This window comes from Oncorhynchus clarkii, chromosome 32 (assembly GCF_045791955.1).
Source record: "Oncorhynchus clarkii lewisi isolate Uvic-CL-2024 chromosome 32, UVic_Ocla_1.0, whole genome shotgun sequence".
NCBI lineage: Eukaryota > Metazoa > Chordata > Actinopteri > Salmoniformes > Salmonidae > Oncorhynchus > Oncorhynchus clarkii.
The window spans coordinates 28,173,733-28,197,166 of record NC_092178.1 but is presented as its reverse complement, the minus strand read 5'-3'; the positions used below and the strand labels follow the sequence as shown (position 1 = coordinate 28,197,166).

Below are 23,434 nucleotides of genomic sequence, written 5' to 3'. Positions count from 1 at the left end.
GGTCGAGGAGTGTTCTTCACACACTCCCACTCACGTTTCGTTACTTCGGTGTAGTCACAGTTGAAAAGTTATACATTCGATTATTTAGGTAACGTTTATAAACCTTGTGCCTTGAGGATGGATATGGTGAGGTTTGTGCTACATTTGCTGCTTGCGAGCGCGGCGGTTCTCTTGGGCTTGACCAGGGCTTCAGAAATGCAAGGTAATGAAAACTATAACGCATGATTTGACAAAATAGTATTCTGATGTTAGTTTTAATTGTATTGTAAGTGAAGCCACTGCATCGTTCAGTGGCTGTATGCCACAACCTATATGTAAAAAGGTTCATGATTATTATGGTAATTCCTATCAAATTCACTTTCGCGGTGTTGAGGCATTCTGATTAGGCTATGTTCAATTTAACCACTATAGACTCGAGTGTATTAAAAATTGACCAAATAGACACTTATGTGGCAAACGCGAAATGTGCGCTCTTGTGGAATGCTTGCCATCGCCCACGACCTCTTCAACATTTGAGGTCATGCAAATTGAAGGACTTTTTTGTTGTTGCGTGTTGTGCCGAAAATCTCCCCCCTGCCAGAATCCCCCCCCCTTCTATTTTCCTTAAATTTATGGCTGCGTATTACATCATCTCTATCATTACATTGCAATGCCATCAGAATAATAAATTGCATATTAAGCATACATTTGCTTTATAAAGAGCTCCTAAACTTGAAACGGTAAGCATCTCTAGCCTACTCTTTTCCTTCTTAATTCTGCATACAATGGCTGCCGTCTCTATACAATAGAGATGACCAGATGTCCTGCTAAATGCAGTTTAAGATAGCAATAAGATTCAACCAGTGAAACAATGAACACTCACTGATGGGTCCGCCTCCCACTAGAAGGTGTTTGCTGAACCGTATGGTGCAATGGGGCCAAGCAGATGATGGGCATCAATATGTTTTCACAGGGACATGCCCTGTGGTGCTACGGTCTAATGGCTGTCAGCTCAAGGTGTGCGCATGTCAACTATGACTTAGGGAGAGCGAGAAAGAGATATTCTAATTACACCTGTCCATCACACTGATTACTAATGGTTACTGGCCCATACAACAGTCCAGCAGAAGGATCACCTCACAGGGTAATTGCTGCCCTGCCTTTTCATTCACTAGGGCTGCTTTAAGTGGGACTGAACATTCAGAATGGTGCAGATAGAAATGGTATAGACTGGACTGACTCGTCACTTATACAATTGGGAATCTGTTCTATACGGTGCATTTCTATCTGCAGTGGTCAGTGTTCTGGTCTACTGAACAAGCCCATCCCAAGTTTACAAGTGATTTAATAGTGTTCTGAAAGTTGGGGATAGGAAAGGAGAGGGTGTCCGGAAGGAGACCTTTCGGATTCGATCAAACAGTGGAGGCTGATATTTTTTTTCAAGAACTTTGGTAAGGGAGATATCAAATGTAGAGAGCCTTGTTTTTGCAAGCCAGGACCGACTCGCGGGACTTCCAATGATGTTGAGCTCTACCCCAATCAATTCTTGCAGCTTTGACTTTCAGCCATGTGTCAGAGTGAATATCTGAAGTGAGAGAAAATGGGAGAAGACTGAAGAGAGAATGAGTGTGAGATGATAAAGATTTGGAGGAAGATCATCAAAGAAAATAAAAAAGAGACCAAGTAGAACTAACCAACTCACTCTCTACCTGCGTTGCGCAGCAGTTGAGATGGGGAGGAGACCAAGGTAGAGAGTGAGAAAAAATTGATTGAAAGCAAAGGTGACCAACAAGAGGAGTTAGCATTGTGTGACAATGGAATAAGATGACATGGAATGCCTGGGGTGCTGATGTGACCAACTGGGTTCGAACCAATGATTTATATATACACTATATGACTGACAGGGGGCGCTGTTTTCAAGCCTCCAACATGGCACTCTACCACCACTGTAAAAAAAAACATTTTGGTAGCTATACAAATGCATTTATTCATGTCTACATTTATTTTTGCTAGATTTATTATATTACATACATCTTAATGCATACTTTTAAATGATATGTGAGCTAAACATAAAATAAATCCTTAAAGTACAATTTTTTGCAATTTGTTATGTTACTGCCCCCACTACCACAAAACAATACTGAAATACATGTCATTTTGTTCTTGAAACATTTAAATGAAATACTGTAGAATTCCATTCATTCCTATCGAGGACTGCTTCTTCTGAGGAGTGCCAATATTGCCAACTTTTTGCTTCAAATCCTCTCATTGGCCAAAACATAGCATCAGCAATCCTGGGTTTATATACATTATTGGTTTGAACCCGGGTCTCCTGCACACCACAATACTGTATTAACCCGCTAAACTAAAGCCCAAGGTTCATTACTAACTGGTGATTTGGTAAACCATGAAGAGATGAGTACTGTAACTGCCTGACACATGAAGGTTTTAGCTGAGTTAGCTAATCTTCTGGCGTGCAAGAGAACTGGGTTTGAACGCAGTTGGTCACACATTAGGTCCAGGTCTATATTCAACATAATTCAGACTGAACAAATCCTGGGCTTGTATTATAAGGGGGGGGGGGGGGGGGGGGAGATATACAGAGACGGGCGTCTGCAAGGGGAGAATTGGTGGTTAGAGGCACCCCTGATGTCTTTGGCTTTAGTCAGATTTCTGAATGGGCAGCCACTAGGGAGACACGAGAACGATTAGAGAGAGGCTGGTATGTCTAATCCGATACGTCTGTCATCTTTCTCTTTCTCTCTCACTCACTCACCTGGACGAGAGCTCAAGCAAAACGCTCATAGGATAAATGGACTCTTATCTAGGCCTTGAACATACTTGTTACAACAGTTGAGAATGTTACACGTGACATTTTTTTTGGTCTCCGTTCTGTTGCTGCACACATTTGCAACTCATGATGGTTACAAGCATTTTAAGACTTTTCCTGTCATCTGCACCCCATGTTTTTCTCTCTGCAGTATTTCCAACCTCTCAAAGGGTTTCCAATATCTTCATAGACAAATATAAGAAACCGTTTTCTTTAAGCGAAGGAGCATAATGTATATTTCAGCCCCACGCCAGTCGCCATTGCCAACCATGGCCAATAACTTACCATTATAACACCCCCGGAATTCACCATAAATGGAGAGACGTCTCATAAAGAAAAGATTCCAGCAGCACCCAGTTTAATGACAGACATAAATGCTGCCACCAACAGTGACAGCAAAGGCTGGTATTTTCAGTGACAGTGTTTATTCTGTGGCAGGGGCGACGGAACAGAAAGAAGACGAGGCGTTGAGTTTGTGTCAGGCTTATAAATTCTCAAAAAACCCTCCAGAGTGGCAGTAAACGCAAAAAAGAGGAATCCCCCATTTGTCTATTCATTCATATTTTCTCTTTCACTCTTACTCCATCCGATATCTCCTTTTTTGTGTCCTCTGTTTGGCCTTCTTTCTTTTGTGTATGCCTATTTTCTCTCTATTGCAATATCCCTCTTTCTCTACCTTCTCCATCACTATCCATCCCTCCTCCTTTTCACACCCTACACACGTGCATACTTTAAGGAGGCATTTCCAAAGTATTCCAACTGGACCCATGTAATTCACCACCACCCCTCCATATTTCAGTGATTGACATGCTGGAGCTGCACGATGCCAGGCAGAGTGCGTCCGCGGTGGGGAAGATGTCGGGGGCTCTGGGCTTCGTGTCAGACCTTTACCTGGTGTCAACTCTTCGTCTGCCGCCCAAACTGGGAGGAGTGCTGTTGGGAGTCTACAACAAAGGCGACAACAGGAAGTACCTGGAGGTGGCCCTCATGGGCAAGGTCAACAAAGGTAGGGTGTACTGTCAGTAGAGAGGATAGGGAGGGAAGTGTGGTAGATAGATATTTTGGTGTAGCCTAAATTGATTCTCTTCATGGCCTATAACTAAGACACAATCATCCAATCCCAATAGTGGGATTCCCCAATCGACTCCTAGCCCCTACACCCATACATCTAAGATAGTTGCAAAACAATTAACAACATGTATGTTGTTTTTCCATATGGAGCTCTTGTTCTACAAACTCTTCTACAGTATGTAGGCTAGCTTCAATGATGCTCAGGGTTGCCTGATCTCTATGTTCTGGGTACATACAGTACATTTTAAGAGAAGGGATTAAGAAATGCTAGAACGAGGAGCGGAACCGGAACGAGGATCTCCACCTTCTCTCTTTGCTAAATTACAGGCAAGTTCATCTCGGTTACCTAGAAGTACAATTCTCCCCTGAAAGTGTGTCATTTCCTGTTTTACTTTCTGGGGGAATGCCGTTAACAATTGTGATTAGTCTTCTCCCTCGCAAATGGTAACTCTTGGCTAAACACCTCCCTTCTGCTAATTTCACGTTTTTTATTGTATTTGTATGAATTTTTATCATACAGCTAATTCCGACTTTGTGGCTGTGGAATCTAGTGGAGAGTGTTTATCATCCGTACACAGGCTTGAAAATCACCCCACCAGTTTAAGCACCGACTTCATCCAATCCTGATTCGTTCAAATAATCAACGTCTAAAACTCCAAACCAGGAACTACTAGATTATTGCCGTTTCATCTTTTCACGAGAATCTGTCCAAGAGAGATTGCGGGTTATGGACTGAATGTCCCCTTCCCTTCTGTAATTTGAAAGATGCTAACACCTATGAAATTGTGATTTGTCCAAATAACCAGTGATGAAAAATCCAAACACAGGAACTACTGCTGCTCGTTATCCAACGCATCCCATTCCTTCCCGACAGATTCTATGGTACCAGTTATGTTTACGTAGATCTGTCTACAAGAGATGACCTGATCTTAGAATCCTCTCTGTTTCTCAGTTCTGGTGCGCTACGTACGCGAGGATGGTAAACTACACACTGTGAACCTCCAGAACCCCGGCCTCTCCGATGGACGCACCCAGTCACTCATCCTCCGTGTGGGTGGGCTCCAACGAAACCACCTCCACATGGAACTCTATGTCAACTGCCGATTGGCTGACTCAGCACAGGTCCTGCCATGCATGGTCCAGCTCCCAGCCGAGGCAGAGTCTGTGGAGATACGCAACGGGCAGAAGGCCTATGCCAGGCTACAGGTGATGAAACACAACTTTAATAAGTTCCGAACAGACCTAGACTGAAGTTAAAGGTAGACTTAGCAATAAGATATCATCATACACAGTGGGGCATCCTGCTTACAGAAATCAACAACAACATTTAAATCTGCCCTATGGCTTGCACAATTGACTCTCCCCAATGTGGGCACGTGTGCCTCAAGGGAGTGCAACAATTGGGAAAAGCTAATAGTTTTTGTATAGCAGAAGGTGGCAGGGCAGCAAAATTATGATGTCATATTGCTTAGTCTACCTCTATTTATTCAGAGCACATTTTAGAGCATGCTCTCAGACTCAAAGTCTCTAATCATACTTCCTAACTAAACCATTTGTACTACACTACTTGTATGTAGTTGGCAGGAGTCTGGCAGATTAGCTTTTATAAGACCAAAGCAATTAAGCCATACAGTACATGAAACACAAAGCCAGCCTGACCACAATGAATTCCTCATTTTAATAGTGTTGCTCATTTATGGTTGATTTACATGCCTAATCTTCTATCCACAAACTGTCATCTATGCCACTTAAGCAAATTACCTAGATTTTGCATGGCTAATAAGATGTCGTAGATATTAGTTATGAAGTAAAATTTGATTTTATTAGTCACGTGACCAAAACAACAGGTACAGTGAAACCTTACAGTGAAATTCTTACTTACGAGCCCCTAACCAACAATGCAGTTTAAAAAAAATATGGATAAGAATAAGAGATAAAAGTAACAAGTAATTAAAGAGCAACAGTAAAATAACAATAGCAAGATTATTTACAGGGGGGTACCGATACAGAGTCAATGTGGGAGGGCACAGGTTAGTTGAGGTAGTATGTACATGTAGGTAGGCACTCCGGTACTGCTTGCCGTGCGGTAGCAGAGAGAACAGTCTATGACTAGGGTGGCTGGAGTCTTTGAATTTTTTTAGGGCCTTCCTCTGACACCGCCTGGTATAGAGGTCCTGGATGGCAGGAAGCTTGACCACAGTGATGTATTGGGCCGTTCGCACTACCCTCTGAAGTGCCTTGCGGTCGGAGCCCGAGCAGTTGCCATACCAGGCAGTGATGCTCTCGATGGTGCAGCTGTAGAACCTTTTTAGAATCTGAGGACCCATGCCAAATATTTTCAGTCTCCTGAGGGGGAATAGGTTTTGTCCCCTTTCACTACTGTCTTGGTGTGCTTGGACCATGTTAGTTTGTTGGCGATGTGGACACTAAGGAACTTGAAGCTCTCAACCTGCTCCACTGCAGCCCCGTCGATGAGAATGGGGGCGTGCTCGGTCCTCCTTTTCCTGTAGACCACAATCATCTCGTTTGTCTTGATCACGTTGAGAGGGGTTGTTGTCCTGGCACCACATGCCAGGTCTCTGACCTCCTCCCTATAGGCTGTCTCGTCATTGTCCGTGATCAGGCCTACCACTGTTGTGTCATCGGCAAATTGAATGATGGTGTTGGAGTCGTGCCTGGCCGTGCAGTCATGAGTGAACAGAGGGGACTGAGCACGTACCCCTGTGGGGCCCCCATGTTGAGGATCAACGTGGCGGATGTGTTGTTACCTACACTTACCACCTGGGGGCGGCCTGTCAGGAAGTCCAGGATCCAGTTGCAGAGGGAGGTGTTTAGTCCTAGGGTCCTTAGCTTATTGATGAGCTTTGAGGGCACTATAGTGTTGAACGCTGAGCAGTAGTCAATGAATAGCATTCTCACATAGGTGTTCCTTTTGTCCAGGTGAGAAAGAGCAGTGTGGAGTGCAATAGTGATTGCATAATCTGTGGATCCGTTGGGGCGGTATGCAAATTGGAGTGGGTATAGGGTTTCTGGGATGATGGTGTTGTAGTGAGCCATGACCAACCTTTCAAAGCACTTCATGGCTAAAGACGTGAGTGCTACGGGTCGGTAGTCATTTAGGCAGGTTACCTTAGTGTTCTTGGGCACAGGGACTATGGTGGTCTGCTTAAAGCATGTTGGTATTACAGACTCAGACAAGGAGAGGTTGAAAATGTCAGCGAAGATACTTGCCAGTTGGTCAGTGCATGCTCGTAGTACCCGTCCTGGTAATCCGTCTGGCCCTGCGGCCTTGTGAAAGTTGACCTGTTTAAAGGTCTTACTCACATCGGCTGCGGAGAGTGTGATCACACAGTCTTCCGGAACAGCTGGTGCTCTCATGCATGTTTCAGTATTATTTGCCTCGAAGCGAGCATAGAAGTAGTTTAGCTCGTCTGGTAGGCTCGTTTCACTGGGCAGCATCTCGACTGTGCTTCCTTTTGTAGTCTGTAATGGTTTGCAAGCCATGCCACATCTGACAAACGTCAGAGCCGGTGTAGTATGACTCGATCTTAGACCTGTATTGACTCTTTGCCTGTTTGATGGTTCATCGGAGGGCATAGCGGGATATCTTGTAAGGTTCAGGGTTAGAGTCCAGCTCCTTGAAAGCGGCAGCTCTAGGCTTTAGCTCAGTGCAGATGCTGCCTGTAATCCATGGCTTCTGGTTGGGGTATGCACATACGTAAATTGAGTGAACTGTCAAATGTCTACTATTTTATAAGTAACTTTTCATCAAAAAAATGGAATAACATGGACTAGAGCTGTACATCCTATCTATCAGCTACATTTTTATGGCTCATGCTGAGGCTTATATGGAGAACTCTGTAGTTATCTGTAACTCTGTGGTGCTGTTTGCATGTGTGACTATCTGACTGATAGATGCCACACTCTCTGTCAAGATGGATGAAAGAGAGAACAGGAAGGAGGAGGGGGGAATTGTAGAAGGAAATATCTAAAATGAGAGGGCACACTGCAGCTATTGTTCCTAGTTTGTATCTCTTATCTTGAATGGACCGCTCAGGTGATATGCATGCAGATGTACACGGGTACTGACCAGGGTCATGTTCACTAGGCATAAAACAGAGGGAAACGGTCAGAAGGGGAGTGAAACTGGGAGGTACTATCAGAATTTGTCCAATAAGAAACACGTGTTTCCCTTTCCGTTGCACAACATTTTGATTATTTTTTGCTACGGTGTGCCCCAATGAACACAACCCAGAGCATGTGCCTCAATATGTCTAAGTAAGACTGGGGGTCAATGTTCCCTCTAATTGTTTTCGCACTGAGCAAATTTCAGGTCTACTGAGCGCGAACTTGAATGTTGTGAATATTCTGTGCAACTTCCTGCGTGCGTTTACTGTGAACACTGAGATTGTACCCACTTTAAGTTACAGTTTTAACAGTGATCATAATGTAGGCATACCAGAGTGGCCTACCTTGAAAAACAATATTATTTACATGGAAATAGCAGTTCTAGCATTCAGCCTACAGTAGCAGCCAATGTTTGGTATTCAATGTAAAATTACATTCCATGAGACTTTTTCAAAATCCATGCAGGGCTTGACATTAACCAGTTTATCCACTTGTCCTTCAGACAAGGAAGTGCCAGAAAATGTTGTTGTGTTGTGTTTGATGCAAGAAACCACTTTACAAAATAAAATGCATTATTATTCCCATACCATTATTATTGTTACAATGAATCAGACACAAATGTATGGTCTCCTCTGCCTATTGGCTACTAATTAGCTAATTCAAGCCTGTCTCAAAATATAACACTGCCCCTTTAAGACATAAAAAAGCTCTTTACCTGACTCGTTTTTCAAAGATGCTGACCAGAAATTAGCCATAACTCAATAACTAGCAAAGAAGATGAATAAATGTGCACACGCTTTGATCTCAAAACAAGTGAATCTACTCGCAACCGCTCATGCTCGTCACGTTGCATTGAAAGTGGCAAATATTACATTGATTTTATGAAACATTTTGAGTGGAGGGAAATGTTGATTGTGTTAACTAACAGGGATTTTGTTTTTGTACTTCTATGCACGAGCTGGTATTTCTTTAGCGCAGCAGTCCTGGGGGAGCTGCAGTCCCAGAGGAGTTGTAGGGAACATTGCATGTTGTCAGTTGCATAACATAGCCCTAGGCCTAGACATTCATTTAAAAGTGACAGTTTACTCCGAATACAAATTAGCATGATTTTCCACCTACCATGCCCCTTTGTGTGTGTGAGAGAGTTAATTAATTTAACTGTACTGTGCTGGTGTGTGCGTGTTTCAGGGCTCAGTGGACTCTTTGAAACTGGCTTTGGGTGGCTCCATAGCCAAAGCAGGAATCCTTACCGACTGTCCGTTTCAGGGAGATACACATTTTCAGAATTCAGGTAAAATCTTTGTATACAACCATAAACACATGCAAACGATCCTCATACTAATTTATTACACTGAGTATACAAAACATTAGGAAAAGCTGCTCTTTCTATGACATAGACTGACCAGGTGAATCCAGGTGAATATTATGATCCCTTATTGATGTCACCTGTTTAAATCTACTTAAATCAGTGTAGATGAAGGGGACGAGACAACTAGGGCTGTTATGGGGACCGTATGACCGCCACAATGGCAGTCACGAGTCATGAAGGCAGTCACATTCCACTTGTAATTAGGCTTCTCCAAGCTCTGATGCTGCTGATGGTCATTAGTAGCCTACCAAACTTTCTAACTGCCTGGTACTCAGCACTCAATTGTCCCTCTAATCACTCTGACATAAATGCAAATATACAGTACCAGTCAAAAGTTTGGATACACCTACTCCATCAAGGGTTTTCTTTATTTGACTATTTTTTACATTGTAGAATAATAGTGAAGACATCGAAACTATGAAAGAACACAAATGGAATCATGTAGTAACCAAAAAAGTGTTAAACAAATCACGGACGTGAAAATACCGCCCCCTAGCCTTAATGGACATTAGACCAGTGGAAATCTGTCCTTTGGTCTGATGAGTCCAAATCTGAGACTTTTGGTTCCAACCGCTGTGTCTTTGTGAGATGCCGAGTAGGTGAACGCATGTGTATTTCCCACCATGAAGCATGGAGTAGGAGGTGTGAGGGAGTGGTGGTGCTTTGCTGGTGACACTGTCAGTGATTTATTTAGAATTCAAGGCACACTTAACCAGCATGGCTACCACAGCATTCTGCAGCTTTACACTATACCATCTGGTTTGCGCTTAGTGGGACTATCATTTATTTTCAACAGACAATGACGCAACACACCGCCAGGCTGTGTAAGGGCTATTTGACCAAGAAGGAGAGTGATAGAGTGCTGCATCAGATGACCTGGCCTCCACAATCACCTGACCTCAACCCAATTTAGATGGTTTGGGATGAGCTGGACCGCAGAGTGAAGGAAAAGCAGCCAACAAGTGCTCAGCATATGTGGAATGTCCAGGTGAAGCTGTTTGAGAGAATGCCAAGAGTGTGCAAAGCTGTCATCAAGGCAAAGGGTGGCTACTTTGAAGAATCGAAAATAAAAAAGTATATTTTGATTTGTTTAACACATTTTCGGTTACTACATGATTCCATATGTGTTATTTCATAGTTTCAATGTCTTTACTAATATTGTACAATGTAGAAAATAGTACAAATAAAGAAAAAACATTGAATGAGTAGAGGTGTCCAAACTTTTTCTATAGGCTACCACATTTCCATAGACTCTGCAATTGCGTGAGAAAACAGAGTGATGGCCTCTATTAAAATGAGGATGATCCCATCAGCGTTCTATAGATTAGGTATACTATATTTACAACTTTTCTAATATTAAGCAAATTGATTCTCTTTACAACAGGAGTATAGCCTACCTAGCTGGCATGAAAATAAACTACAGGAAAAGCATCCTCCATTCGCTATTTAAGTGCATAGATGACATGTATTTTTTTTGCCTTGCCCCTGTTTCGAGACAGGTGCATGATAATGGTCCATTCTAAATCAAAACAAATTATACAAATATTATTTAGTATATGTAAAGACAAGACTAAATCAAGAATAGTCTGATGGGTGACAATATTAGTTTATCACATGTGAATTATATACTCAGCAAAAAAGAGACGTCACATTTTCAGGACCCTCTTTCAAAGATAATTTGTAAAAATCCAAATAACTTCACAGATCTTCATTGTAAAGTGTTTAAACACTGTTTCCCATGCTTGTTCAATGATTCATAAACAATTAATGAACATGCACCTGTGGAACGGTCGTTAAGACACTAACAGCTTACAGACGGTAGGCAAATAAGGTCACAGTTATGAAAACGTAGGACACTAAAGAGGCAATTTTACTGACTCTGAAAAACACCAAAAGAAAGATGCCCAGGGTCCCTGCTCATCTCCGTGAACGTGTCTTAGGCATGCTGCAAGGAGGCATGAGGACTGCAGATGTGACCAGAGCAATAAATTGCAATGTCAGTACGGTGAGACACCTAAGACAGCGCTACAGGGAGACAGGACAGACAGCTGATTGTCCTCGCAGTGGCAGACCACGTGTAACAACATCTGCACAGGATCGGAACATCCGAACATCACACCTGCGGGACAGGTACAGGATGGCAACAACAGCTGCCCGAGTTACACCAGGAATGCACAATCCCTCCATCAGTGCTCAGACTGTCTGCAATAGGCTGAGAGAGACTGGACTGAGGGCTTGTACGCCTGTTGTAAGGCAGGTCCTCACCAGACATCACCGGCAACAACGTCGCCTATGGGCACAAACCCACCGTCGCTGGACCGGACAGGACTGGCAAAAAGTGTTCTTCACAGTTTTGTCTCACCTGGGGTGATGGTCGGATTCGCGTTTATCATCGAAGGAATGAGCGGTACACCGAGGCCTGTACTCTGGAGCGGGATCGATTTGGAGGTGGAGGGTCCGTCATGGTCTGGGGCGGTGGGTCACAGCATCATCGGACTGAGCTTGTTGTCATTGTAGGCAATCTGAACGCTGTGCTTTACAGGGAAGACATCCTCCTCCCCTTCCTCCCCCATGTCATCCTGACATGACCCTCCAGCATGACAATGCCACAAACCATGCTGCTCGTTCTGTGTGTGACTTCCAGCAAGACAATAATGTCAGTGTTCTGCCTTGGCCATCAAAGAGCCCGGATCTCAATCCCATTGAGCACGTCTGAGACCTGTTGGATCGGCGGGTGAGGGCTAGGGCCATTCCCCCCAGAAATGTCCGGGTACTTGCAGGTGCCTTGGTGGAAGAGTGGGGTAACATCTCACAGCAAGAACTGGCAAATCTGGCGGTCCATGAGGAGGAGATGCACTGCAGTACTTAATGCAGCTGGTGGCCACACCAGATATTGACTGTTACTTTTGATTTTGACCCCCCCCCCCTTTTTTCAGGGACACATTATTCAATTTCTGTTAGTCACATGTCTATGGAACTTGTTCAGTTAGTCTCAGTTGTTGAATCTTGTCCATACAAATATTTACACACTTTAAGTTTGCTGAAAATAAATGCAGTTGACAGTGAGAGGGATGTTTCTTTTTTTGCTGAGGTTATTATCTCTTGTGAATGATGACCATCATAAGGCAAGAAAGAAGACATACCTTTTTTTTGTGATTTTTAGTCGCACAACTCATGTAGCCTAGCCCATAGGCCTATATGTTTTGGTAAGGTTTGTATCACAACTAAAGTGGCCAAATAACTTCTTAAAATGAAGCACATTAATCCACTTTGCAACAGGCGTAGAGCCTAACTGGCATGCATACGCAGTGCGTGAGTTTGAAGTTTTGGTAAGATAATTTTCACCATTGAAAATAAGAATTTGTTCTTAACTGACTTGCCTAGTAAAATAAAGGTAAAATAAAAATAAATAAAAATGCACCTCTATAATAAAAGTATTACATGCTTAATCCTTTGTGCGGTCACTTTTGATAATGTTGAAAGTGTTTTCCCGTTAATGGAACATTTACGCTTATCGCCTACTGCCGTGTGCACATGGCTGCACTTATAATGTGAAGAAATGGCTGTCTTATCTGTTGCGTAAGCCTCATTGCTTAAAAAAGGGTTTTGGATGCTAGTGGTTGTATTAATGTGTGATCTATCGCATCCCATAACTGTCCCAGATTATGTTTGGAACATTTATTTCTCGCACAGAATAGGTCAACATTTGTACCGTGGGGGATAGTAGACTGACATAGGCTAGTGCTTTTGCTGTTTGTTAGGCCTACTCACCTAGTTGGCTGACAAATGAAATGCGGACCGTTCAATATCTTCAGTATGCGCCTCAGAATTGGATAAAGACACAAGCAGTTGCATCCCTGATGTATCGGTCTTCACTGGCAGCCTGTGAGAAAGACCTGATCACGTGATAGAGAGCCTGTCACGTTGGTAACAATGATTCGGGAGACAGGCGCAGGAATGCGTAATAGGGTTTTTTATTATGCCCCCAAGTTATGGCGTGCCGCGTGAGGGCACGGGGACGAAGACCAAACAAACACATATACAACACACAGGGTTGAAACCCAAACAAAAGAGCGAGGAATACCTCGAAAATATACACACACGCACCCACGGAACGAGACCTGTAATCATCTGCGCAATCCACAAGGGCACGAAAGCCCAAAACACACAGCACAGGCACTCACACGCACCAACGAACATTATAATAATAATTGAAAACCCAATGGAAACCAAAGGGCACACTTATACAGTTGAAGTCGGAACTTTACATACACCTTAGCCAAATACATTTAAACTCAGTTTTTCCACAATTCCTGACATTTAATCCTAGTAAAAATTCCCTGTCTTAGGTCAGTTAGGATCACCACTTTATTTTAAGAATGTGAAATGTCAGAATAATAGTAGAGAGAATGATTTATTTCAGCTTTTATTTCTTTCATCACATTCCCAGTGGGTCAGAAGTTTACATACACTCAATTAGTATTTGGTAGTGTTGCTTTTAAATTGTTTAACTTGGGTCAAATGTTTCGGGTAGACTTCCACCACCTTCCCACAATAGAGCTGGTGTAACTGAGTCAGGTTTGTAGGTCTCCTTGCTCGCACATGCTTTTTCAGTTCTGCCCACACATTTTCTATGGGATTGAGGTCAGGGCTTTGTGGTGGCCACTCCAATACCTTAACTTTGTTGTCCTTAAGCCATTTTGCCAAAACTTTGGAAGTATGCTTGGGGTCATTGTCCATTTGGAAGACCCATTTGCGACCAAGCTTTAACTTCCTGACTGACATCTTGAGATGTTGCTTCAATATATCTACATAATTTTCTTTCCTCATGATGCCATCTATTTTGTGAAGTGCACCAGTCTCTCCTGCATCAAAGCACCCCCACAACATGATACTGCCACCCCCGTGCTTCACGGTTGGGATGGTGTTCTTCGGCTTGCAAGCCTCCCCTTTTTTCCTCCAAACATAACGATGGTCATTATGGCCAAACAGTTCTATTTTTGTTTCATCAGACCAGAGGACATTTTTCCAAAATGTGCAGTTGCAAACCGTAGTCTGGCTTTTTTTATGACGGTTTTGGAGCAGTTGCTTCTTCCTTGCTGAGCGGCCTTTCAGGTTATGTCGATATAGGACTCATTTTATTGTGGATATAGATACTTTTGTACCTGTTTCCTCCAGCATCTTCACAAGGTCCTTTCTGGGATTGATTTGCACTTTTTGCACCAAAGTACATTCATTTCTAGGAGACAGAACGCGTCTCCTTCCTGATGGCTGCGTGGTCCCATGGTGTTTATACTTGCGTACTATTGTTTGTACAGATGAACGTGGTACCTTCAGGGGTTTGGAAATTGCTCCCAGGGATGAACCAGACTTGTGGAGACTACAATTATTTTTCTGAGGTCTTGGCTGATTTCTTTAGATTTTTCCATGATGAAAAGCAAAGAGGCACTGAGTTTGAAGGTAGGCCTTGAAATACATCCACAGGTACACCTCCAATTGACTTAAATTATGTCAATTAGCCAAATCAAATCAAATCAAATCAAATTTTATTTGTCACATACACATGGTTAGCAGATGTTAATGCGAGTGTAGCGAAATGCTTGTGCTTCTAGTTCCGACAATGCAGTAATAACAAGTAATCTAACTAACAATTCCAAACTACTGTCTTGTACACAGTGTAAGGGGATAAAGAATATGTACATAAGGATATATGAATGAGTGATGGTACAGAGCAGCATAGGCAAGATACAGTAGATGGTATCGGGTACAGTATGTACAAATGAGATGAGTATGTAAACAAAGTGGCATAGTATAGTATAAAGTGGCTAGTGATACATGTATTACATAAGGATACCGTCGATGATATAGAGTACAAAGTGGCATAGTATAGTATAAAGTGGCTAGTGATACATGTATTACATAAGGATACCGTCGATGATATAGAGTACAGTATATACGTATGCGTATGAGATGAATAATGTAGGGTAAGTAACATTTATATAAGGTAGCATTGTTTAAAGTGGCTAGTGATATATTTACATCATTTCCCATCAATTCCCATTATTAAAGTGGCTGGAGTTGAGTCAGTGTCAGTGTGTTGGCAGCAGCCACTCAGTGTTAGTGGTGGCTGTTTAACAGTCTGATGGCCTTGAGATAGAAGCTGTTTTTCAGTCTCTCGGTCCCAGCTTTGATGCACCTGTACTGACCTCGCCTTCTGGATGATAGCGGGGTGAACAGGCAGTGGCTCGGGTGGTTGATGTCCTTGATGATCTTTATGGCCTTCCTGTGACATCGGGTGGTGTAGGTGTCCTGGAGGGCAGGTAGTTTGCCCCCGGTGATGCGTTGTGCAGACCTCACTACCCTCTGGAGAGCCTTACGGTTGAGGGCGGTGCAGTTGCCATACCAGGCGGTGATACAGCCCGCCAGGATGCTCTCGATTGTGCATCTGTAGAAGTTTGTGAGTGCTTTTGGTGACAAGCCGAATTTCTTCAGCCTCCTGAGGTTGAAGAGGCGCTGCTGCGCCTTCTTCACGATGCTGTCTGTGTGAGTGGACCAATTCAGTTTGTCTGTGATGTGTATGCCGAGGAACTTAAAACTTGCTACCCTCTCCACTACTGTTCCATCGATGTGGATAGGGGGGTGTTCCCTCTGCTGTTTCCTGAAGTCCACAATCATCTCCTTAGTTTTGTTGACGTTGAGTGTGAGGTTGTTTTCCTGACACCACACTCCGAGGGCCCTCACCTCCTCCCTGTAGGCCGTCTCATCGTTGTTGGTAATCAAGCCTACCACTGTTGTGTCGTCCGCAAACTTGATGATTGAGTTGGAGGCGTGCGTGGCCACGCAGTCGTGGGTGAACAGGGAGTACAGGAGAGGGCTCAGAACGCAACCTTGTGGGGCCCCAGTGTTGAGGATCAGCGGGGAGGAGATGTTGTTGCCTACCCTCACCACCTGGGGGCGGCCCGTCAGGAAGTCCAGTACCCAGTTGCACAGGGCGGGGTCGAGACCCAGGGTCTCGAGCTTGATGACGAGCTTGGAGGGTACTATGGTGTTGAATGCCGAGCTGTAGTCGATGAACAGCATTCTCACATAGGTATTCCTCTTGTCCAGATGGGTTAGGGCAGTGTGCAGTGTGGTTGAGATTGCATCGTCTGTGGACCTATTTGGGCGGTAAGCAAATTGGAGTGGGTCTAGGGTGTCAGGTAGGGTGGAGGTGATATGGTCCTTGACTAGTCTCTCAAAGCACTTCATGATGACGGATGTGAGTGCTACGGGGCGGTAGTCATTTAGCTCAGTTACCTTAGCTTTCTTGGGAACAGGAACAATGGTGGCCCTCTTGAAGCATGTGGGAACAGCAGACTGGTATAGGGATTGATTGAATATGTCCGTAAACACACCGGCCAGCTGGTCTGCGCATGCTCTGAGGGCGCGGCTGGGGATGCCATCTGGGCCTGCAGCCTTGCGAGGGTTAACACGTTTAAATGTCTTACTCACCTCGGCTGCAGTGAAGGAGAGACCGCATGTTTTCGTTGCAGGCCGTGTCAGTGGCACTGTATTGTCCTCAAAGCGGGCAAAAAAGTTATTTAGTCTGCCTGGGAGCAAGACATCCTGGTCCGTGACTGGGCTGGGTTTCTTCCTGTAGTCCGTGATTGACTGTAGACCCTGCCACATGCCTCTTGTGTCTGAGCCGTTGAATTGAGATTCTACTTTGTCTCTGTACTGGCGCTTAGCTTGTTTGATAGCCTTGCGGAGGGAATAGCTGCACTGTTTGTATTCGGTCATGTTACCAGACACCTTGCCCTGATTAAAAGCAGTGGTTCGCGCTTTCAGTTTCACACGAATGCTGCCATCAATCCACGGTTTCTGGTTAGGGAATGTTTTAATCGTTGCTATGGGAACGACATCTTCAACGCACGTTCTAATGAACTCGCACACCGAATCAGCGTATTCGTCAATGTTGTTATCTGACGCAATACGAAACATCTCCCAGTCCACGTGATGGAAGCAGTCTTGGAGTGTGGAGTCAGCTTGGTCGGACCAGCGTTGGACAGACCTCAGCGTGGGAGCCTCTTGTTTTAGTTTCTGTCTGTAGGCAGGGATCAACAAAATGGAGTCGTGGTCAGCTTTTCCGAAAGGGGGGCGGGGCAGGGCCTTATATGCGTCGCGGAAGTTAGAGTAACAATGGTCCAAGGTCTTTCCTCCCCTGGTTGCGCAATCGATATGCTGATAAAATTTGGGGAGTCTTGTTTTCAGATTAGCCTTGTTAAAATCCCCAGCTACAATGAATGCAGCCTCCGGATAAATTGTTTCCAGTTTGCAGAGAGTTAAATAAAGTTCGTTCAGAGCCATCGATGTGTCTGCTTGGGGGGGGATATATACGGCTGTGATTATGATCGAAGAGAATTCTCTTGGTAGATAATGCGGTCTACATTTGATTGTGAGGAATTCTAAATCAGGTGAACAGAAGGATTTGAGTTCCTGTATGTTTCTTTCATCGCACCATGTCACGTTAGTCATAAGGCATACGCCCCCGCCCCTCTTTTTACCAGAAAGATGTTTTTTCCTGTCTGCGCGATGCGTGGAGAAACCTGTTGGCTGCACCGCTTCGGATTGCGTCTCTCCAGTAAGCCACGTTTCCGTGAAGCAAAGAACGTTACAGTCTCTGATGTCCCTCTGGAATGCTACCCTTGCTCGGATTTCATCAACCTTGTTGTCAAGAGACTGGACATTGGCAAGAAGAATGCTAGGGAGTGGTGCGCGCTGTGCCCGTCTCCGGAGTCTGACCAGTAGACCGCCTCGTTTCCCTCTCTTTCGGAGTCGTTTTTTTGGGTCGCTGCATAGGATCCACTCCTTTGTCCTGTTTGTAAGGCAGAACACAGGATCCGCGTCGCGAAAAACATATTCTTGGTCGTACTGATGGTGAGTTGATGCTGATCTTATATTCAGTAGTTCTTCTCGACTGTATGTAATGAAACCTAAGATGACCTGGGGTACTAATGTAAGAAATAACACGTAAAAAAACAAAAAACTGCATAGTTTCCTAGGAACGCGAAGCGAGGCGGCCATCTCTGTCGGCGCCGGAAGTCAAAGAGCCTATCATAAAGCCATGACATTATTTTCTGGAATTTTCCAAGCTGTTTGAAGGCACAGTCAACTTAGTGTATGTAAACTTCTGACCCACTGGAATTGTGATACAGTGAATTATAAGTGAAATAATCTGTCTGTAAACAATTATTGGAAAAATTACTTGTCATGCACAAAGTAGATGTCCTAACCGACTTGCCAAAACTATAGTTTTTTAACAAGAAATTTGTGGAGTGGTTGAAAAACAAGTTTTAATGACTCCAACCTAAGTGCATGTAAACTTCCAACTTCAACTGTACAAGTACTAATCAGTGGGAATAGGGGACAGGTGTGCTTAATGAAAGTTCAGAGGGATCCGTGACAGAGCCATGTGAGTGAGAGATGCTTTGGAGCAAGCAGCACAACAGGGAGAAGGAATTATAATTTATTATATTCAGCCCAACAGCCACTGGCCACAAAAGGCATGGATATTTTGAGGGTAAATTACAGCCACACAAAGCGGATGCTACTGGGAAATTCAAGGCATTATCAAGGCATTTGTCAAATTGTGAATGAGAGACTGATGAAAAACATATTGAGCTCATGCCTTTCATTCAACTTTTTTTCAAATAATCATTAGAGTCGCGTCATGCAGCCTTAGAATGTATTAAAAATCAAAACATATAGACAAGCCTTTGTATCATAACTAAAGTTACATTAATAACTCTAAATTAAGCATGTAGGAGTACCTGTGTCTTGGTTAACCGCTCAACACAGAATAGCTGCATGTGCAACACTCCCTCAAATCATTTAGAGAAAGACCCTTTCTAATTTATGCTAGAAAATACTAGAAAATAATGCCACGGAATTCTAAGCGAATCTTGTCTGCTTAATGAACTAGTGTAGCTCACAGCCATATTGCATAGCCAGATCAGGACCTAACATAAGGACAACTCAGCGTATGCTATTCTGTTCTTCTGAAATAGACATCTCCTTCATATCATGCCTCTTTAGACCTGTCTAAAATAAGTAATGGATTTATTGTGAAGGTTTAGGCTATATTGCATGGGTTAATTATACTTTTTAAAATGTAGATGTTCCAAAGGTCTGCATCAGTGGCTTGTAGGCTGTGTGTGGAAGCCAGGAAATGCTAAATGTGTTTGTTAATTAATGGTCAGTTACCGTGAGACCGGCAGTTATTTGCTTGACAATCACCAGCTGACGAAATTTGTGATCGCCACAACCCTAGGTGCAACTCAGTATTAGGAGGTTGTTCCTAATGTTTGGTAAACTCAGTGTATAACGTTATATTCACTTTAGTCATGGAAACTCAGACCTAGGAGTAACATCACTAGATCTGGGATTAATGACATTGTCTTGGTAACAAAAAAAAAATACATTTTGTGTCTGGGGGTTTATGCTACGGCAACTTGCGGATAAGACAGGGATGTAGGAAAGCCAGATGTCCCAACTCTGCCTTTTCCTCTGTGCCAAACTGACATTTATTATGTATAAGCCAGAATATTGGTACATTGTAGGAGGAAACCTGTCTGTCTATAGAGAGTGTTCACTTTGATATCTGCTGATATATATTTCCATCCACTTGTTCCTCCTACCCATACGTCACATTAGGTATTTGGTCAGCAGAAGCTAATCTCAGTAGTGTATTCTTATCACTTTATCCCCCTCTAGTGGTGAGCACACGTAACTAACATATAATTGTCATGTTAGTTGTCCTTTTTCTGTCTCTGTTTACATGTACTAGTTCATGTCTGTGAAAGGCATTGTTATGAATAGTATATTAAAATGAGTAGTGTGTTGTGATTGAAATGATTAAAGTGGACTTTCTGGTCTCCATAGTTAGCGCCGATGTCAATGCCATTCTGGGTGAGTATCAATCAGAAACACTGGTTTATCAACCTCCCCCTACCCAAATGCTACCTAACAATTATAGTTACCGGTATAATGCTATCATTTACTTTAATGGTTTCCCTGTGCTTATGTTCTAATGCTTGGACATCACTGTGTCAGGTGACCACACCAAGGCTTTGATTGGCCAGCTGATCATTTTCAACCAGATTCTTGGCGAACTCCGAGAGGACATCAGGGAACAGGTAAGAGATGGAGAGAGAATGAGAGGGGGAAGAGGCCCAGGGGGAATGAAAGAGAGAGAGGGGAGAAGGCAGGGGGTGTGTGGGGAGGGGGTGACTGGATAAGAGGCACGGGGACTGAGGGTGAGAGGGGACTAAAAGAGAGAGATGAAAGAGAGAGGAAACAAGCAGAAAAGTGCAGGTTCATCAATTGTGTGCTCACATAAACAAGAACGTAACTGTTTGAGAGATGGCAGTGTTCTATAGCACAGGTTTTCAAGCTTTTCTTGCCCAGGGACGACCTCCCAGGAAAACCAAACAGGGACCCCCATTACAGGGACCCCAGTTATCATATTTTAAAATTAATAGATTTGCTAGATAGTTTTTCATTATTTTGACCTCCACAGCCACATTATAGCCTATTATATTAGAGGATGCCTTTTCAAAGCCTATGTCAGATACTCCAGTGAGTGTAACTGGCTCCAATGAGTGTAATTTACTCAATATTAGGAGTTGAGAAATAAAGTTGACATCATTAGAAAGAAGATATTTTCCTATTTTCTACTGTGGGTAGACAATTCAAACTTAGTTAATTGTATTGTTACTAGCGATATTCATTAAATAAACCACTTTCCACTTTAAAAATGTGCTGACTCCCTGTACCTCCCCCAGTTGAATACCCTTGTTCTATAGAGCAACTACAGTATACCACTGTTCTATAGAGCAACTACAGTATACCCCTGTTCTATAGAGCAACTACAGTATACTACTGTTCTATAGAGCAACTACAGTATACTACTGTTCTATAGAGCAACTACAGTATACTACTGTTCTATAGAGCAACTACAGTATACTACTGTTCTATAGAGCAACTACATTATACGACTGTTCTATAGAGCAACTACAGTATACCACTGTTCTATAGAGCAACTACAGTATACCACTGTTCTATAGAGAAACTACAGTATACCACTGTTCTATAGAGCAACTACAGTATACGACTGTTCTATAGAGCAACTACGGTATACTACTGTTCTATAGAGCAACTACGGTATACTACTGTTCTATAGAGCAACTACAGTATACGACTGTTCTATAGAGCAACTACAGTATACCACTGTTCTATAGAGCAACTACAGTATACCACTGTTCTATAGAGCAACTACAGTATACCCCTGTTCTATAGAGCAACTACGGTATACTATTGTTCTATAGAGCAACTACGGTATACCCCTGTTCTATAGAGCAACTACAGTATACTACTGTTCTATAGAGCAACTACGGTATAGCACTGTTCTATAGAGCAACTACAGTATACTACTGTTCTATAGAGCAACTACGGTATACTACTGTTCTATAGAGCAACTACAGTATACTACTGTTCTATAGAGCAACTACGGTATACTACTGTTCTATAGAGCAACTACGGTATACTACTGTTCTATAGAGCAACTACGGTATACCCCTGTTCTATGGAGCAACTACAGTATACCACTGTTCTATAGAGCAACTACAGTATACTACTGTTCTATAGAGCAACTACAGTATACTACATTTAGAGTTGAATACATTAAACAGTTCTGGTGACTGCTGTATGTTTGTGGTCTTCACAGGTAAAGGAGATGTCTCTGATTAGGAACACTATCCTGGAGTGCCAAGTGTGTGGTGAGTGCATGAAGAGCAGTACCATGCCATCAGGCTGCGCCTCCGTGTATAAAACAGAGGGGATTCATATAAAGAAAAGATAAACAAGATGATATGAGAAGCACAGGAAATCAGAGCGAGAGAGAGATTGAAATATATGAAGTACTTTAGCTGTCTTTGATTGATCTTGCTTGGCGCAATGGAACCAATGGAAAAATTGCCCCTTTCAATTTAGCAAAAAAAAAGTTCCCCGCCACTGTTTCGGTAAAAAGCTGAGGAAAGGGGCTGGAGAAATGTAGCCACTCTCAAATTCATAGAAAGAGCTATTGATGCAAGGACTGACCATCCATGATACCAAAAATGATAGTTTTGAGGCTATACAGTGTGTGTTTACATTTAATTTCTTTACAAACATTGGAGTAAAACAAGCTTATATTTTGGGCTCTGATGGGATGTGACAGTTGAACTGAGCTCATTAAGCATTTATAAGTTATATTCTTCAAGAATCAATGGATACATATAATTCATTTCTAAGTAGCAACTGCAGATTGCCCGTTTAAGTGCAAACCCTGCCCACATGGCACTCTGTGCAAGCTCGAAGGCATGCTAAAAGATTTCAAATCCTATTTTGAACCCAGCTCTGGTATGCTCTATATCTTTGTTAACCAGGCTTTCACGAGACCCACTCTCGCTGCGAGCCCAACCCCTGCTATAAGGGCTTGGCCTGTACAGAGACCAGGGAGTACCCAGGGTACCGTTGTGGTGCCTGCCCAGACGGCATGACGGGGAATGGCACCCACTGCCAGGACATTGACGAGGTATTCTAAGGGTCTTATTTATATTTCTTTAGCACCACAAGATGATAGCATGATATGCTCCCATCATTTCTTAAACATTCTTGGTTGAGTTTCCCAAAAGCTTTGCAGCTAAGGTGGAACAATATTTCCCCAGACGACCCAGCTGCAGAGTAACAATTAGAAAGTTGATGTTTGGCGACCAATCACTTTGAGGTGTGACAAAAACACAAATACACTTATATATGTATTGTTACTTTCTGTCTCTCTCTCTCCATGTCTAAGTGTGCTCTAGCCCGGCCCTGTTTCTCGCCCGAGGGTTGCGTAAACACGGCAAAGGGCTTCACCTGTGAACCATGTCCCGTCGGCTTCTCCGGACCCCTCCTTAGCGGGCTTGGGGTGGAGTTTGCCAAGAGCCACAAGCAGGTCTGACCAACATTAGACCCCCTGACACACACACACTTTGTTT

The 23,434-nt window shown here is 43.3% G+C and overlaps 1 protein-coding gene across 1 annotated transcript in view; it reads left to right on the top strand.

Moving 5' to 3' along the window:
- The window catches only part of LOC139391666 (thrombospondin-3b-like), a 35,824-nt gene continuing 12,390 nt past the window's right edge, over positions 1-23,434 (top strand). Inside the window, exons 1-9 of the mRNA XM_071139083.1 lie at positions 1-202; positions 3,609-3,815; positions 4,833-5,086; positions 9,197-9,299; positions 20,298-20,324; positions 20,469-20,551; positions 22,141-22,192; positions 22,841-22,989; positions 23,251-23,391. Of these exons, the coding sequence (XP_070995184.1) occupies positions 118-202; positions 3,609-3,815; positions 4,833-5,086; positions 9,197-9,299; positions 20,298-20,324; positions 20,469-20,551; positions 22,141-22,192; positions 22,841-22,989; positions 23,251-23,391 (1,101 nt within the window). The 5' untranslated portion in view covers positions 1-117. The remainder of the gene's footprint in view (positions 203-3,608; positions 3,816-4,832; positions 5,087-9,196; positions 9,300-20,297; positions 20,325-20,468; positions 20,552-22,140; positions 22,193-22,840; positions 22,990-23,250; positions 23,392-23,434) is intronic.